This window comes from Neopsephotus bourkii, unplaced genomic scaffold, assembly GCF_033783945.1.
Source record: "Neopsephotus bourkii isolate Nb327-2 ecotype Australia unplaced genomic scaffold, CSIRO-AGI_Nbou_v1 NB_1707, whole genome shotgun sequence".
Taxonomy (NCBI): Eukaryota; Metazoa; Chordata; class Aves; order Psittaciformes; family Psittacidae; genus Neopsephotus; species Neopsephotus bourkii.
The window spans coordinates 8,640,346-8,659,218 of record NW_026902181.1 but is presented as its reverse complement, the minus strand read 5'-3'; the positions used below and the strand labels follow the sequence as shown (position 1 = coordinate 8,659,218).

The window sequence follows — 18,873 nt, the reverse complement described above, 5'->3', positions numbered from 1 at the left end:
TAGTACCTCCATTAAGCATCTTGAGCCTTGTTTTCTGGGACACCAGCTACCCTAAAGTTCAGGAGCCTAGCACACTGCCACACAGCCACTGCCCAGGAAGAAATCAAGAGCTTGCAACAACAAAGATGCCCCAAGTGGAGCACTCCACTGAAGCCCCTTGGATGGTCAATGACCACCGGCTCCAGGAAACTCAAGCTGTACCCTTAGCGTCTGAAACCTTAGCATTGATAAGCCTATTAGCAGAACCCACTGAACTTACAGCAGAGATGGAAACGGGTGTTTCTACACTTAGTGTACCAGCCCAAGGCACGTTTCCTCCCCTAATCACAAGAAATCTATATCAAGCAGCCTACAGCACCAACTGACTTTAAATGGTTGCATACGAACTATCTGACAAGGCTTCCTTCCCATCAGCAGAAAGAAAGAGCACAAGTGGCATGCAACTTTTCCCCCCTCTAAAGCAGGCATAGTTGACATAAAACATGACACCAAAGTGCCTTTCTCTACACATCCGATAAAAGAAGCCCAAGGGGACACAGATGTTAAAGTCTCTATTGGAGTTATCTCAAATTGAATGGAATGAACCTCACCCTTTGCTTCTTTCCCTGTGTCTTCTCATCTCAAAGGCCTCATTAATACATCACAGTAAATAATACATATATTGATTATAAATACACTAATAAAAACAAAGAAGTTTGGCCTAAAGGGTGTATAGAGAAGTAGAGAAATAAAGAAGTACAGAGTAGCTGCATGTCCAATCAATACCAACCCACAGGGAACAGCCATTTCTCTTTGCCACCATTTTATCTGCAATATATCGTACCCCTTAGGTAAATACGTGGACATTTACAAGTGGGAATCAATAGAACTAGAGATCTTCCCACCCCTTCACCCAGACAGGCCATTCTTCTTTCATTGGAGCAGACAGCAGTGAGAAACCATAGATTAATGTTTCCTCTACTACAGGCTATCTGTTGTACCCAGGCTTTCTTTTGGGGCTCTCTGAACACTTTTACCCAACTGGAATAAGGTCAGAGACACTGGAAGCCACACAGACCATTTTGGGAACCCAGAGCAAACAGCTTCAGTGGAAGGTGAAGTTCTAACGACAACATTCAGTTGATGGGAGGGGGAAAAAAATAAAGCCTGAAAGCTTTGCCTGCATGTAGAGGATTTTGTCCCAGGCACATCACCAGCTAGTAAGTCTGTATGTCTCCAGGCTTGCAGATGGATAAACAGTTGTCCCAATCAGATCTAGATAAGGCCAGTGGAAGCCACTGCCCTGGCTTCAGGGAACTTAAAGTCACTCCTCCCAGTGTTCCCACATACCTCAGCCCAGGGACATATCCTATGATACCTAAAGGCTTTTTTCTTCCCCCAGGGCATGTTAATATCACTCAATGTGACTGCCTTTTTTCTTCTTTCTTAACTTTACTCTGGCAGGAACCGGGCAATCGCAACGGCCATCACTCCAATGTGGCTGCCTAAAGCTGGACAGGCAGAAAGACAATGTGCACACAGAGAGACTCCTGCCATGCATACAAAGGAAATCCAAAGCACTCACAAGCACAACACAGTGGCTGTGCCTCGATTTGTGTCCTGCATCTGTGGGTAAATTTATGGGAACTGTGAGATATCACTCAACACAGACACAAGTGGCCAGTTCCTATCATGTAGCTTGGAAATGCCCCTGGTCCTGCAGCCCAGATCCCAGCTCACACAAAGAGAATGCATATATCACTTACGTTCAGACAAAGAAGATTTCCTCTTGGCTTTCAGCAGAGTACCCAGAGCTGCATAAGATTAATGTGTCATCTAATATTAGCCCTTTTCACACTATGAGTTATACTCATTACCTTATCTTCCATGAGCAAATAATTAATCATCAGCTTTCAAAAAGCCAGTTCATAAAAGTACATATCCAGAAAAATGACGGGATGGTGGATCACAGGATGGGTTGGTTTTGTTGTTTAAACTCATATCTCCAAAGGATTGCTGAAGAGAAATTCCCACTAAGATTTCATTAAAAACTACTTCCTTAACACGGTTTAACTGCCACCATACTCCTGACTCCTTTAGAAAAGCACTAAACAAGTTAAATAGTCCTACTCAATACCTAGAAAAGCAGAGCACCATACAAACCCCAACACATTCCACTAGCAGGGGCAGCGCATTTCAGGACTTTCCAGCTTCCAATTTCAGGACTTTCCAACTTTCTCATATGCAAAAGTACTCTAGCAAGCAGCTCACCATGCCTTGCCATCAGTCATCTAAGGCTTCTGCTGTGTTCTTACTACAGATGCTAAATTCTGCTCTGTGTCACTTTCAGATCAGCTTCCACTCTCCATAAGAAAGTACATGAGGGCTGGTTCACCACAGTATTAGCTGAGCTGGGTGCGCAGTCTCTGCTTTACCCATCATTTAGTCACCCAGATCTTTAAAGACATGAGACAATAGCAAATCACACTGAAGTTTGCAACCTGGAAATGAAAGGCTACACTTTCTTCTTTTCCTCCCTTCTGTTTTACTGCTGGGTTAAATAAATAAATAAATAAATAAAGTAAGTAAGTAATCAAAAAAAGAGTATAAGAAAGCTGAAATCTGGGCTACATGCACGGAAGGATGCTCAGAAGGATGCTCTCTGCAGGGGCTCCTCTGCCACCGCTACATCAGGCACCTGACTCACTGGGGTTGCTTTTCACCTTCACCTGCTCTGCTCCTCCACATAGTCACAGGCTGAACAGAACTGGTTGAGGCAAGCCCCCCTCCTAGATCTCCTGCTGTCAGTCAAAAAAAGGGCCTGATAAGCTTTACATTTGCATATGTATTGAGAAGCATTTTCAAAGGCACAGTCAGGGAAATGGCCTTTCTGAATACCGATGCTATCTGAGAATGACAACTATTCAAGTCATTCTACAGCTTCACTACCTAAGCGGAAAGATCAGGCTTGTTTGCATCTTTACAAGGATTAAAAGTGCTGATCATATCTGTCCTTCACTCAAAAATGAAGCCACGCATGTTCAAAGCAAAAGGCTATCTTCAGTGTTTCCCACAGAGACCACGTTCTAAAGACGCCCCAGAGCCAGAACCTAAGGTCACATATGAAATGCTTGCGCCCATACTCCTCCTTTCTGTACAGGCTCATGAAAAATGGTGCAAAGGCATGCATGGAAACATAAACACGTGCATTCTCTACCACCCCTCCATACACTTACCCTACATTAGGGTAAGGCATGACCGAGATAAGAGTGATCAATCCCCTCCGAATGATGTTTCTGGGCTCATTCCCGCACACAGCGTTTGAGGAGCGCAATAAGAACCCAGCTCTGCAAGCACAGGTTTTCCTCTGGGCAAAGTACCCCACAGTGCCTCACCCCGAGTTTAAGGGCCAGCTGAGAGTGTGGTGGTGTCCCGTATGTACAAGAGTCCCGGGTTAACAGATTAGTTCGACTGGCTTTGTCCTAGTCAGCTGTCGATACCTAAAAGGGATGTGGTCCAACGATTACAAACCAGAACTGTGAAGCCCTTCTGTTCAAAACAGTAACGGTACATTCAATATCTACCCCGTCCTCTCTGGGCCTCTCTGGAGAGCAACACTTTAAGAAAGGGAAGTCAAGGCAGGAACAAAAGCTATCTGCAGATTTACAAACCAGATACTTCTGATTTACACAACAATAGAAGAGAGAGGTTTAAAAAAACAAACCACCAAACATTTAAAGACACTTGCTGCACCATCTGGTGACTGGATCACCCTTGAAACCAATCCCTCACTACTGACTGAGGTGGCCAGAACATCTCCAGCTGTGAGTAGAAACACACAGCTGCAGCAAGAGGACCACACACAGCAAATTCATGGATGCGCACAGTACCCGAGAACTGGGTTAATCAGTGCTGTGTGCCCCCAGATCTCCTGGGGCATAAGGACTTGCCATAAATCACCAAAAAAAAAAAAAAAGGGACCTGGTCCCACCAGGACCACCAAAACCTCTGGTTGCTGCAGGCATGGTTATCTGGTAAACACATCCACCGCTGACACCAGACTGAGCCAACCCCTGGGGCTTTAGCCCCCACTGTGCTTGGAGGAGGGAAGGGGTAGCCCAACCAGAAAACAGTCCTCTCTGGTTGGAAAAGAGGATTAAGAACATTAAAAGGAGCCTTATAGACAATAAGTAATTAGATTGGTGACTGGTTTGATTCTTACTGAACCCTCTTGGCCAAACTTCTATAAGTCAAGTATTTGGTCTTGCTGGTTTCAAAAAAGGAGAAAATAATCTCAATTTTAAAAGACATTCCAACACTATTGTTTTAATGACTGATCGCTATTAAACAACAGGAGAAACTTTGCTTGAATACAAGCTGTCAGAGGAGGCTTGGCATGATTTCACAGTGGAGCTTGTTCCTAACTTTAATGACTAAGCTGAACAAAACTGTGAGCACAGCGTCCTTTCGAGAGTAGTCTCCTCTCTACAAACCTCCCGTTTCTGAAGCAGAGTGGGACAAGCCGAGTTGCACCTCTCCAAAACTCCTGAGCTCTCCTCAGCCAGCCTGCCCTGAGAGCCTATGGAGCTAAAAGGTGATGCTCTGTGGGGCAGACCAACACTGGAGATGCTTTCAAAATCTCAGCCAGGCTCTTTATCAATCTGATCTGCCTAGCAAACAAACAAGCCCAAGGTAAACCAAAATATTTAAAGGGCAGGAGAGACAGGGAGAAGATGGAGTGTTTATTTAACCCTGAAAACCCAGGCTGGTTTTCGTCAAAAAAAACAAAACAAAACAAAAAGCCAAGATAAACAAACAAAACAAGACTCCAACCCTCAGCCCCAGACATCGGTAACACAGTCATGGAGCACACACCACACCGAGGTCCTTCCCTGGCCCCCGGGGCTGCTCCTCCGGAGGTCACCAGGGCTGGGCAGGGCTGGGGCCCACAGGGACCCCCCCTGTCCCGGGATCCCTCACTCAATCCCCGGGGAACCAGACCTGCCGGCGGAGCGGTGGCAGAGCCGGACGGGCGGCACCTGCTGTCCGCGGGACTGGGGATCGGGGGATGTCACTCACCGTTAAGGCCGTTGGGGATGCTCCGGTGGTGGAGAGGCGCGGACAGGTCATCCATAGACCTCCGCATGGCCCCGGCCTTGCTGTCGCCGGCCTTGTGGTGGTGGAGGTGGTGGTGATGGTGGTCGGGGCTGCCGGCGCTGCCCGTGCTGGAGGTGCTGCTCCCGTCCCCCACGTCCCGGGTGGCCGAGCCGCCGTTGAGGTTGGTCAGGCTGGCCTGGCTGTCGATGGAGCTTCGCGAGCCGGCCCCGCTCCGCTCCTCGTCCAGCATGAGCACTATCTCCTTCAGCTCCACGTTCTCCCGCAGGAGAGTCTCCTGCCTGGCCTCCAGGTCCTTCAGCTTCTGCTGGTACATGCCCACCTCCTTCCACATCACGCTGGCCGTGTGCCTCCCGAAGCGCTGCCATTCCCTCGACAGCTTCTTGCCTTTCTGCCGGTCGTCGTCTAAGAAACAGCAGAGCTCCCTCAGCTCCTGGTTGTCGTCCTGCAACTTCTGGTTCACCTCCTTCAGCCCGCGGATCTCGTGCAGGTGGAGCTGCAGCCGCCGGTTCACGTCCTTCATCAAGTTGCCGTGTTCCACCATTAAGTTCATCTTTTCATTCTCCACTTTCCTCAGTCTTTTCACCAGCTCTTCCTTGCTCCACCTCAGCATCTCCTCTTCCGAAATTTTGCTCAGGTCTTCCCTAGACCCTTCCAGGGAATTTTTTGCCATCATCTGTGCAGCGTTCGCTCTCGCACGGTAACAAATGGTTCGGGTTATTCGGGTTATTTTGTTCGCCTGATTTTCTGGGACTAAAATTCACTGCAGCATCTCGAGAAAGAAATATTATAGCTCTCCGCAGAGCGTTGGACAACGGTGAAGAACAACGCCGGAGCGGAAGATCTGCTTCTCCACAGACCCCATAATAACAATAATAATTAAAAAAAAAAAAAAAAACGGGGGGAAAAGGGGGAGGAAAAACAGGCGCTCCCCCCAAGGGGCTGGGGCGGCAGGAGCCAGGAGCCAAGCGCTGCCGCCCTCCAAGCGAAGTCTCCGGTGGGGATCGGTCAACTTACCCTGGGCAAAACAACTACGCTGTGGCCGCCCCCCCCCCGCCCCACTCTCCGGCCACTTGTCCTCCCACACGCCCCCCCCGCCGCCTGCCGCTCCCCGCCGCGGGAGACCACGCACCCGCCGGAGCTGCCCCTCTCCTCCGCGGCTCGCTCGCAGCTCCGCAGCTCCCTGGGGCCGAGCCCGGTGTGGCGGCGGCCGATGCCGGTGCTGCGCTGCCGAGGAGCGGTGGGGGAGCCGGCGCCTTCCCGGAATGGCTCAGCCCTCGGGAGGAGAGAGGGAGGAGGCGGGCGGCAGCGCCGGCGCTGGTCCCACCTCCTGCCGGGCAGGGAGACGAGGCCCTGCCCAGCCCAGCCCTGCCCAGCCCAGTCCAGCAGAGCCGAGCCGAGCCGAGCCGAGCGGCGGAGAATGAGAGCCGGCTGCTGGCGGCAAAACGGAGGGGCGCCAAGCCGGGCCGAGCGCCGCCCCGTTGGCTGCCGGCCTAGGCGCTGGCCAGGCCCCGGTGTGCCGTGCCGCGCCCCGCCGCCGGCTCGGGTTACCGGAGCAGCGGACTCCGCAGCCAATGCGGGGCCGCCTGCCGCCTTCAAACGGCAGGTACAAAGGGATGGGGCTGCTCCCGCCCTCCCTCCGCCCGCCCTGCCATGCAATGCTCTACCCTGTCCTGCCGGCTGCGGCCGGCTCACTGCTGCCCCCCCACAGCGTGTTTCCCACCCTCTTTTTGCCTGTTCTTGTTGGGTTTGCCTGTTTTCAAAAGGCCACTACCGAAGGAACCCCATCCTGGCAAGGGAGGGGTTGGACAGGCAGGAAGACGCTCCCGACGGGCGGCCGGGGAAAGAGGCGCCGGAGCGGCCCCGGCCCCTCTCTCGCCAGACGCGGGGAGGGACCCGGTGCCGCTGGCGGGCGGCTCGAGCCCGGAGCGAAGCGGGATCTCCCGGGGCATCTCCGCTGCTGCCCGCCGCCCGCCACAGGCTTTGTCACCGTCGCCCGGCCCCGCTCCGCTCAGCCCGCTCCCCCTCCGGGGCGGCTGCCTTTGTCCCCGCGTCCCTCCTGCCTCGGCCGGAGCCTGCAGGTCGAAGGAGCCGGTTCTAGCATTCTGAGACCTCTCTGCTCCTGGAACCGGCATATTCCTTCAGACCTCAGAGGTGCGTGAGGAAACTGCCCTGAAGGCACAGATATGGCTTATTCGCTGGTAAAATCTCCCCAGGTCCTGGTGGTCCTTACTGTCAGGAGCACGCATGCCAGCATCACTTCTGCAGACATCAGACAGAGCACAGTAACAGGTACAGAAGGCTCATGAAGCAGATTTCCCAGGCAACATGTATACAGATTTCCTTTATCCTTGCATCATATCCTCAACTTTTAGTCTAATGTACTTTTACTTGGGCCATACTATCTCTCTAGGCTGCTTTTGCCCAGTATTGCATTGTAAAAATGAAAGATGCACTGGTACAGAGCAGTGCTGCCACCTATTTCCTGCATGAGTATCCTTAAAAAGCCCCCAGGGATTGCCAGCTTTGAGTTCCTGAAGAACCTCTGTAAATGATTTGACACCAGGGTTAACCCAGTGAAACCTCAGGTTTCTGACCATGCTGGAAAACTGGTCAAGACACCCTTTGGCTATAAACATCAAATCTGATGCCAGAACATAGGATGCACAGCAGATGGCCTGTGGATGGAGGGAACATCAGAACAGAGAGGGACAGAGGATTGCAACTTCTGTCTTTTGGTGTTATCATCCTAAGTCTCACTCAGTAAAGCTGCAGTTTCTTGGGTGTTTTTCTGCACAAGGCTGGGCTCCTGGGTTTCTGAGCCCAAGTATACCCTTGGCAAATTAAAGACAAGTGCCTGTTCCCTGCTGAAGTGGAACAGCAGGACTTCTCTGCACCTGGGGAAGTTCAACCCATCCATGGGCACTACTGATCCTTCTCCCAAAGCAGCTTTTATCCCTCAGTTATCAAAAGGGTAAGAGAAGCTTAGGACAGAGCATTCACACTAGTTCACTTCATGTGGGACTTGATTCCTGGTAACATGCTGCTGCACAGACATGAAGATGTGGACAATTCTTCCCTAGCACATTCCCACACCAGGGTAGTCCCCTATAGAGAAGGGAATCACATTGTATAAGGCAGTGGTGAGACCTGTTTGCACTTTTCAGGGGGCATCAGTATGAGTAGGTAAAGCAGGGGCAACCCAGGACCAGCTGTGCTCTAACCTGGGTGCCCACCTTGGAGGCAGCTTTGCAGAAGGTACAGCTCTGGCCACGGCTGGTCAGCCCTTCTAGAAGCTGCCACCTCAGCAACAAAGTCAGCCCTTAGGTCGCAAGCCAGCAGGCCTCTGTGCCAAGAGGGGTCTGGCACCCCTTGGGCTACAGCCAGTGTGGGGTGTGATCAGGATGTACCCCATCTCCTGTTTCTCACTACCTTGAGCCAGGGCACCAGAATGCAAGCACCCCCTGTGAATGGCGCACGCTGCCACTCGTGGTGGCTGTATCGTGTCTCGAAGGCACCCAGCCATTTTCCAAGCCAAACATTTATTTACAAGGCTGTAATCGCATCCTTCCCCGCAGGAAGCGGAAAGTGCTTCTCCCGGACCCTCCCAAGCACTGATCTGACTAGCAGATCCCCAGTGGCTGGGAAAAGGAGGAGCAGAGCAGGGGCACCCTGCAGAGCAATTGTTCATTGCTAACCAAAGTCAACAGAGGAGGAGAAGCCTTTGGTGGCTGCACCACAAATACAGGTGCAGCTACGCCATGGTGGTGCCCGGCCCAGGCAGTGTAGTGCTGGGCTTGCCTGAGGTTTGCTTCATCTTTTTCCCAACAAAAGCTGTTTTTCTTAAGTGAAACCTTTCAAAGTTTGAGCTTTATTGATGCTTGTGCAGAGACGGAGCCCAGTAGATAGGGGGGCTCCTAAAAGGAAGTGAGGAGATTATTAATATCCACAGAGGAAGTCCCTGTGATGATTAAGAGTTGCTTTCAGTACTCAGTGGCTATGTCTGTACTTTCGGAGATGCTAATGACACAGATCCACCTTGCTGCCATTCACAAAGGGTTTTCTGTCATTCTGGTAGCTATAAAAGCATGGTGACCTGCTGCAGTTGAGCATCTGGAGGCCTGTATGCTCTGGAGGCAGCACTGAAGTTGCCAGGTAAGCAGATGGCGTTCGGCCCAGTGAGACTCCTCCACTAGCAATGAAGAGAGTGGGATGGTGCCAGTGGGTTTGGGTGACAAGACCTGAATTGAGTGGACACCATGCATCATTACCATTTCTGTTCCCTCCTCTTCAAGGTGGGCCTTGCATTGGAGTAGGGGAAAATCCTTTCATGTTGGAAACAAAAGGCAGCAGTGTTAGAGCAGAAGGGTGAGGCTTGGAGGTATCAGAGAGTGTCTGTGACCCAGATGATTCATGGGCAAAGTGGAACTGAGGGCTGTGAAGAGGTAGTTTTTTAAGTGCTTTGATACCTCGGAGGGAAAGGACTAGGTCAGTGCGCAGTTTTATGATCAATAGCAAACCCAGTGTTGCAAGCAGATTTTTAATCAACACAGGTAGTGTGTAACATCAGAGTATTTTTGATGGGTTTGTGATTTTAGTTTTAGTGAACAAAGCCCATTTCCTGGTGTCGTTCAGGAGGCGTTATGATTTTCCCATGCCGATTTAAAATGAAGCATAGGAGAAGTTGGTAAACAACACACTACTGATTCCTTTTTGTTATATCTGGCCATCGGGCCTTCTGCAAGCTTCCAGTGAAAAACACTTTTAATATGCATGTTATCTTAAGCCTTGATGTGCATGTAAGACAACATCAAAGCCTACCTATCTCTTGCATTGAGTTAAATGGACACTTCCACCCTCTTCAGTCAGGGATAAAATTTTAGAGCAAATTATAGCATCGTAAGAATTTTAGGAAACAACAAAACCAAAACCACCTACTGGGTAATATTGCTCTTGGTCTTAGCTCCTGAACTCAGCTGGTGACACAAAGAACGAATTTTATCCCTGGTATAACACAGCAATACGCCGCGTCATTGAAGTCAAAGCATTCCCTCTACAGGGCTACGTTAGTACTACAGAAGACACAGCTCAGGCCTGTGCTATGGCTTCCCTCCCACGAGAGGGGTGGCTCTCCCGAAGTCCACTCACTCCTCATGGGTGGGAGTGGGCAGATGGGCAGGAGGAATCCTAGTGAGATTCTCCCAGGACCTTGCTTTTCCAAGGCAGCCTAGGAGGTACACACTGCTGCATGTGCATCAAGGCCATGCTCCAGTTTACTCACACTGAGGACCCATCTCATTAAAACATGTACTCCATGAATCATTTACATGGGTTATAAATCCTCTGCAGCATCGGTATTTTCTCATAAATCAGCGCCAAGGACTAATCCTTGATTAATGTTTGAAAATATACCATCCAGATTGCGACAGTGAGAGCTCTGTTTTGTGCAACAAAGCAGTGCGATAACAAAATACGTGCAATGCTCCTAATCTCTGCTATCGAGATACGTACCTCGCTTCTAGCCTGATTAAGCAGTATTTTCAGCCAGAACATTTTTCCAGTTAGCAGCTACCTGAGAACTGCCATGCATCATTCTTCTTTCTTTTCCCAGATCTGAAACCTACGGAAAGCCTTCATCCCTCCACTTGCCCATCTGGCTGAGCTATGACGAAAAAGCAGTCTCTTAGAAGATTATGCAGCACTCCTTAATGCTGGCTTCTGGCAATATAACTGGGCAATCCAGTTCATTCACTCTCCTTATGAAAGTAATATGGTTTAGTGGAAGGTTTCATCTTGTGTCCACAAAGCCTTTTTATTTTATGCCCTGAAACCGCTAGTAAAATTCTAAAATGCACCAGCTTGTTTGAAAGCCTTTGGGATATTCAGAGAAGAATTATGGTTGTGACCAGCAAACTCTTTGCTGTGCCTGTAAAACAGGTCCTCCAAGAGACATAAGAAGTAGCCTCTAAGCACTGCTGCTAAGAACAGCATCCAAATTGGAGACCAGCAGAGATGGAGAGCTGGTACTTGCAGGAAGGTGCAAGACAGGGGAGGTGTGTGTGTGCTCAAGGTATGTCTTCAACTACAGCTGTTTTCCAGTCCCATTTCAAAGTGTCCTGCATTCACCCAAGAGGTCCACACTCACACACTGGGTCCAGATGTGCTCCATGCAGGGACCCTTACAGAGGTGTTGGAGCAATACCAAGTCAGATCAGCTACAGAGTAGGCATACATGGGATGTTTGAGTCAAGTAGAAAAAGCCCGTAAAAATCCCCTCACCCACAGCATTTCCCAAAAGTTCATTTTCACTTAGTTTCTAACCATGTCTTGCAACAGTGTAGGTTTACCACCACCCCACCACCACCACCCCACCCCCCCCATCCCTTATCTATATGTTGGTAAAGGACTGGAAGCTAAATCCTAAGAAGCAATAGGCACCTGCTGCTTCTAGCTGCAGGTGATTGGCACTTCTCAAATTCATACCTAACAGCTAAAGCACGAATTTCACTGCCAGTTTAGTGCAGTGGAGATCCAACTTCAATGTGCAGTCAGAAGGCGGCATACAATATCAGAGCAATTGATATTTTTTTCAAGTATTAAAAATCCCTAAACTCTTACATGTGAATCACTCGTGCCATGTGCCAGAGCTGAGGCGATGTGCTTGTGAGCTTAGTCTCCTGTTCCTCCATAATCTACCCAAAGAGGACTGCCACTGAGACCTTGAATCTGAGTGTGTGTCAAGAAATAAAAATGTCATGAAACTGCTTCTGAATGGGTAAGAAATCAGCCAGTAGCAGGAGTAGGGTGGCAGGCAGGCTGGATCAGGGCGCTGGCCTTTGTATTGTCTCTGCCAGTGGCATATACCAGATGCTTATGAGAACACTGTGAAAAACCTGCCCATGGGGTGAGTTTCCTCCTCTCTGCCATCTGCTACCACTTGGCTTCTTCCCAAAAGCATTAAGGTTTACATCCCTTCCAAAAATATTTACCATCCTAACACGGGAAGAAGGCCAGGAGGTAGCTTGATACATCTTTGCCTTTTGTAAATACTCCTTTACAAACACAGGTGATCCAGCAAATAGGTGGTGGAAATGGAAGGTAAGGTTTTACATCTGTCTTGGCATCACTAAGCTGCACCCCTCTGTTAAACCTGACACTGGGGTATATTGCTGAGGACAAATTCTGCCCTGAGTTACATGCAGAGCTTACAGGAGGGACTCTGCATATCTGGGGACAGAGCTTGGTTCCTGCAGCCTGGATGTACTTGGAGGAGGTGGTTTTGCAGGACAAAAACAATCCCAGATTTTGGTTGCATTTTTCCTGGGTGTGCAGCGCCCATCCACTGCACAAGGCCCAGGGGACTCCAGGGATTTAGATGTGCGTTGTTTAAGCCACTGGTGATTTAAACACTGGCTTTGTCAAGAGTATATTCATATTACATGCACAGTATTTTTTTTCTCTCACTGCCTTTGTGTTTTCCTTATGACTCTAACAGCTCCTTGTTTTAGCTGAGGCAGAGTGAGTGCTGTTCCATGTGTAACAGTGAATTTAGACCAGTTTCAAATGAACAATTTTTGCCATCATTGGTTTACAAAAAAAGAAGAAAAATTAACCCAAGGATGGAAAAATGTCAGTGTTGTTCCTAGGGAGCATTCAGTGCCATGGCAAGTGATTATAGCCTAATCAGCTTCGGAGCCTGTCAAGTTGTCCCCAAGCAGCACCCCCTCGAGCTCTTCTGGGCTCCCCCACTCCACATACGCTGGGTTACCCTGGCACAGCTCTGTGTTTAGGCTTGGCACAGGTGGCTACAGACCAGGCACCTCACTATTCAAGCCGATGAGGCCATTTGTATTATCAGTATGAGGTGATGAAACCTGAGCAGTTCTGAAGTAGAGAAAATAGATAATGTTACACTATCCCCTGTCTTTGTGACACTCTTATTGCTCATTTCCAAATGAATAAATGACCTCTTATATGTACTGATGAACCAGGGACTTACAAATACATGCTTTTATACTATGAGCTAGGCCTGTTGGTACCCTTCACTCAGAAGTAAAGTGTATTTTCTGCTTGCAAGATACCAATGCTGCTGAGGACCTAATTTTGCCTTTTATAGCTCACTGGAGCCACTGGGATTTTACAGCAGATGAGAAAGGAGAGTCATGCCCTAAAATGCTGACACCACTTCTATATATCATAAAGATATCTGAATAATTCAGTGTCAAGCAGCGCAAGTTAAAGGAACAGTGGCATAAATGACAACATCCAATTTTAGTGTGCATCCTATGCAAAAATAAAAACTACACAGATTTCTTTCTTACACAAAACTGTTATCAGTCTTTCCCAGGATGATCTAAAATAGTGTTACAAGATGTGGGGTGACACACCAAACACAGGGATTTCTTTGTGATTAGACATATTATCCTTCCATTTTGCCTTGTGTGGTATTTGAAATGAAATGAAATTGGACCCAGGTTGGAAAAAGGACAAAGTGTCCTTCCCCTGCACTCATTCTAACTGCAGAGAGGTTGCACAAGACCCCAGGGTTGCTGTTGCAGGTCTTCGAGCTATGTCTCACTTTCTGTTCCTGATAACGACTGTCTTTCAAAACAATTAATTCCAAAGCAAAGGATGCAGATAAGCTGTTTATGATGCTGATGCACCAGAGATCCCTGAAATCTGAGGATGTTTTTGATGGAAGCCAGACTCACATTTTGAAGACAGTCCTTATTGTCACACCCAGCCAAATGAGGGAAAGGCCTTGGGGAAATCATGCTTGCAATTCAGAATAAATATAGCACTTCCAGCTTGTCTCTTCTTGCGCATGTGAAAATCAGAAACCCCCTGGAGCCTGCAGATCTGTTTTCTGCTCTACACTTCCCACCCCTTAGTTTGGAGTGGTGACCCTTGCTGGGTCTGATATTTTGGGCTGGGTGCTGGGGAGGGACACCTTGTGAACACCAACACTTTGTCAGCTGCATGGTGTGGTGCTGGGGACCCCATGATGTGCATTACAAACACGAACCTAATGGGAAGGTGGTGTCACGTACACCTCATAACCAGCACTCCTCTCAGTCAGTACACCCTCCTCCCCGGGCTGGGTGGCCACAGCAGCTCCTGGTGGCAGGTGACTGCTGCCTCTGCATTCTGCCCACGTTCACTGCCACAGCCGGACAGGGACGCTGTTACCAATGGGGATGCCATCTGCATACAAAGCAGAGGCAGGATGCCACACTCTCCCCACTGGAGCCGTGGGTGAAGCCCAGGCAGCAGCATGGTAATCAATTGCCATGGCAAGGCTTGGTGTCTTCCCCAGCACGGCACTGCCTGTCGTTAAATGTCTTGTGCCTCTGCCACTGCTATGATGCTGCTTGGCACTGCCTTCCCTCCAGCTCAGTGGGTCACAGCAGTGCTGCTCTGGCTTAGGTTTTTCCCTCCAGCTAGCAGGTTGCCATGCCTTTGCATTTGCCATTCATTCTCTGACAGGCGATTGTTTACCTTGGCTCTGAACAACCCCTCTCCCCAACACACATTATTGTCCGTAGCAATCCTCATTTCCACAGAAGTAAAACTCTGAAAGTGAGGAATTAATTGCTTTGGGGCTCTGATCCTTTTTAACAGTGTGGACATAATCTGTCAGACCCAGGAACTATTCTAGCACTGAGCAGCCGAAGCAGCAAAGATCCCCATCTTTATGATCTTATTTTTAGTTCCTTCCCTTCATTTCCAGAGCAAAGTTGAGGATTCGCATTTTAGGTACAGCTCGAGTTTTGCTCTGCAGATACTACTTTAAACAATCATGCACATTGATTTTGATAGCATGCAGGATGTACCAGGCTTAATTGGTCAGATCTGCCTGCACATTTGAACGTATTTGCTGTACTCCCTGCTTTGCCTTCATTAGAAGTGAATGTAACAGCTCAGGAAAGTTTCCAGAATTGACAACTCCGGAAACCAAAGTTCCAGCTGAACAGAGCAAATCAAAGCAAATTCATTACGCCCTTGTGCTCCCTGCAGTTTAACCCCATGCCTTTAGGTCAACGTTATTGCTGGGATCACCACAGCATCATTGGTGAGGACCAGCCCTACGGGTGAGGTCACCTGCTTGGTAAAACGTGCAGTGGCTTAAACAACCCTCCTGATGCTTCAGGCTGGGCGCTGTGGACTTCTGCTGACTGATGCAGCTGGTCTGCTACTGAGATGGGCTGGCCTCAAGAGTAGAAGGAGCTGGTGGTGGCTCAAGAGTAGAAAATACGTCAGGGTGGTGGCAAATGGTGTAGCCAACAAGAGAGTAGCATGCATTGCCATCAGCAAAAGGTAGTATCTAGTCTGTCCATACAGCTTCCAAAGCTTCATCTTAGCAGTGCTTTAGTAAGTCTAGCTTTGGATATATGATTACAGAAACAGTAGCAAGCAATTAATTTCTCTGTATCAAGAAAAACAGCTGTACATGGTACTTCTCTTTTGTTTGCAGTTGAGGGGCCTGCAGAGAACAGTGAAAAAGAAAGGCTATGGGAAAGGGAGTTTCCATGATACCAGAACTGAGAGGCACATTTCTGTGCAAACCCTGTGTAAGTAACGAAAAGAGAGAGAGGGATTAACAAAAAACAAGGGGGAAGTTCCCCCAACAGGCAATTTAGGGCAGGTTCTAGGTTACATCTAACACCATCATAAGGAGCCAGGAAAATATCCCCCAAGGAGTCAGCCCAGTGGCTGGGAAGCAGACAGCAGCCATCAGAGACTCTCCTGATCCTCCTGTGTGTGGCATAGCCCCTTAAGCCACTTGGTGTTTGACCATCCCCTTGAGCCTGTCTGCTGCTAGCCATTCCCAGAACCACGTCTGTGTGATATCTGTGATGGCACAAGAGCTGCACTTCCCTTTCCTACCCCCTTGATCACTGAGCACACCAACATCTTGCACAGAGTACTGTAGAAAAGGATTGCTGTTGTTGCTCTTGAGCAGGTAATAAAGAGCAAATAGTTCCTGGACACAAGTCTGGTGTCCTTGAGAGAACTGCTGATCAGGAAAGGAAACCTTTCTGCAGTTAGTGCCGTTACCCTGCATGGGCTGGAGTCTGTAACTGAAGGCCACAGAAGTGACTGTCACACAAGTTGCAATACTAATACTAATAATGATACTAATACTAATGCTACCACCAATACTACTACTACTAATAATAATAATAATAATGTGGAGAGGCTTTTAGAGACATACCAACTCCTCTATTGAGGTAAATCTTATCACTGACATGAGCAACAGTTACTTAGCTTTCAACCCTGAGCACTGGTCTCTCTTTACTGCTGGGAACCAGGGCAAAGGCAAGGTGGGCTGCAGGAGCCACAGGTCACTGCTGCTGACCCTTTCCACACACAGTCATGCTTTTGTTCTTTGCTTAACTTACCTGACCTGACAGACTGGAAAAGCAGCTGTGGGGCCTGGGAGGGGACCCTGCCTGCCATCCAGCACCAGCCCTGCTGGAAGCAGCATCCCTACCAGGTTTGTTTCCATAGGCAGAGCCCAGCATCACCAACTTGAAAGCTGGGGGAAGGGAGAGAGCAAGAGCTATTTTACATGTAGTTTCTTCAAGTAATGGTTTATTGCCATTTCTATCCCAGGAGTAGGCTTTTTTTGCAGCTTGTAAATATGGTCTGGCTACTGCTTGCTGCTGAATACTAGCTGTATCAGACTCCTGATAAGCTGAAGCCAAAACCACAGTGCATTTGGCTGCTGTTATTTTTATCTGTTTTCTTAGAGGTGGATTATTTTGCAGTCCTTGTACTTCTCAGGTATGTCAGACAGGTAAGCCTAGTCATTTGAGCTTCACTGGATGAGGTGAATCCTCTCTTGGGATAGGTGAGAGCAGCTCAGATAACTTGAATGGATTTTTGTCTATGATTTGTCTATAATTTGGTGCCCCTGCTTTTGTCTCCCAGATATTTTAAAAGGCCACACATAGTAGTCTTAATAAGAATATAATAAAAACTTGAAGCTCCTTTCCCATTTGGAAGTATACTGGGCACTGGGATGCAAAGGGATGCAGGAGTGTAGGAGCCGGCGCAGGGGACAGAGCCTGCAGTACATCCCTGTCATCCAGCAGCCTGCCACAGCACTTTCTGGATGCAGGGTGGTGCTTTCAGGTGCTGGACAGATGTGCCTTTACAAACTTCTTCCAGTGCAGGTTATGATTTAGACACATGATTACCTCTTTTTGAACACTAATGCAATAGGCATCTGCTGCAAGGGAATGAGGTGGCTTGATGACTGGCAATAATGAGATACAAGCCTTTCGTCACTGGGTTACTGGTTGAAGCCCAGGCAAGAGAAGCAGTGACTGGGAGTCATTACCTCCTGACAGCTGCTAAATAGCTGGTGTCAATCAAGTTGGTATCTTGGTCAGCTTTCTCATTAACAAGTGTCTGCATCTGAGCACCACAAAGAGAACCCAATTATAATCCTCATATCTGATGGTGATTTAATAGATATAGGGAGATGTGAATTATTTAGGCACCAGAATGAATTGGAAGTATGGTCCAAGCCAGGAGTGGGGTGTGCTGATGGAAGAAAAAATGTTTTATGTTCCTTCCCTTGGCTCATGTCATGGCTTGACTTCGTGAACGAAGATTTGGGAAGGGCTTTTACCCACGCTTACTACAAGTGCACTGATGACTAAGAAGGCCAATGTGGGATAGGCAAATCTGGCTACAAAAAGCACAGCAGAAGGTCTCCTTGGGTGGAACAGGTGGGGCGCGATTCTTCCTGCGTTGTCTTTTCTCCTCGAGACTAGTTCTTCGTGAGCACTCAAAGGAGTCAGCGGCATTATGTATGGTGTGCCTCCAAGTCTCCCGATTGGAGGCCAAGGTGGACCACTGATGGTAGTCAATATGGCCAAGGCTAAGGTATTGTTTCAGGGAGTCCTTATATCTCTTCTTTGGGGCACCTCTCTTGCGGCTACCGGTGGCAAGTTCACCGTAAAACACGATCTTGGGGAGGCGGTGATCCTTCATCCTAGAGACGTGCCCTGCCCAGCGCAGCTGCAATTTCAGCAATATGGCCTCGATGCTGGTGACCCCTGCCTGTTCAAGGACAGTGACATTAGACACATAGTCAGTCCAATGGATGTTTAGAATTGTACGGAGGCAGCGCTGATGAAAGCATTCCAGGAGTCGCAGGTGACAGGTTAAGCATTTGGAGGTACCAAGCCTACACTTTTCAAAAGATTCACACACTGTTATTTCTCCTGCTCTTTACTGTGATAGTGCTAAAAGACTCTAAAAGTCTACTGCTTTAATCCTAGGGAAATTGTCTCTGATCACTGAGAGTCCTCTCTATAAGGCAAGAGACGCAGATCTGTATCTACAGCAGCTAGACAAAGATAACACAAATGAGACTTCTTTTTGATCATGTCATTAAAGTGCTTTAAATATTGGTCTAATAGTTTTATTTATATATGTGCATTTGACAACTGAAATGCAAAAGTCTTGATAGAGTAAGAAGAAATACTACTTAGGCTTAAGTGCACTTAATTGCACTTATTATTTAAGTGCGAATATTCCTTCGACTAAGTAAGAATAGGACTTGCTTTCACTTACAGTAAATATTTCCCCTTCTCAAACCCTGTCTTAAAATCCCACATAACTCTGGCTATGAACCTAACACACAGCAGTTTCTGCAGGAAAAATGTGGGCAGTTATTGAAAGCTGTAGCCTGTCCACATGCTACTTCATTCAGATGAGATCCAGGCCTCAGATCAGTCATCATCCTTCACCCACCACGTATGA

General features: G+C 48.4%; 1 protein-coding gene across 3 annotated transcripts in view; it reads right to left on the bottom strand.

The window, feature by feature from the left end:
- CCDC85C (coiled-coil domain containing 85C) overlaps nucleotides 1–6,166 on the bottom strand; it is a 107,770-nt gene extending 101,604 nt beyond the window's left edge. The window contains exon 1 of one of the 3 annotated variants that reach the window (XM_061376155.1): nucleotides 5,059–6,166. In XM_061376155.1, the coding sequence (XP_061232139.1) occupies nucleotides 5,059–5,770 (712 nt within the window). In that variant the 5' untranslated portion in view covers nucleotides 5,771–6,166. The remainder of the gene's footprint in view (nucleotides 1–5,058) is intronic. The other 2 variants (XM_061376154.1, XM_061376156.1) reach the window with 2 other exon arrangements.
- Between the last annotated feature and the right edge of the window lie 12,707 nt (nucleotides 6,167–18,873).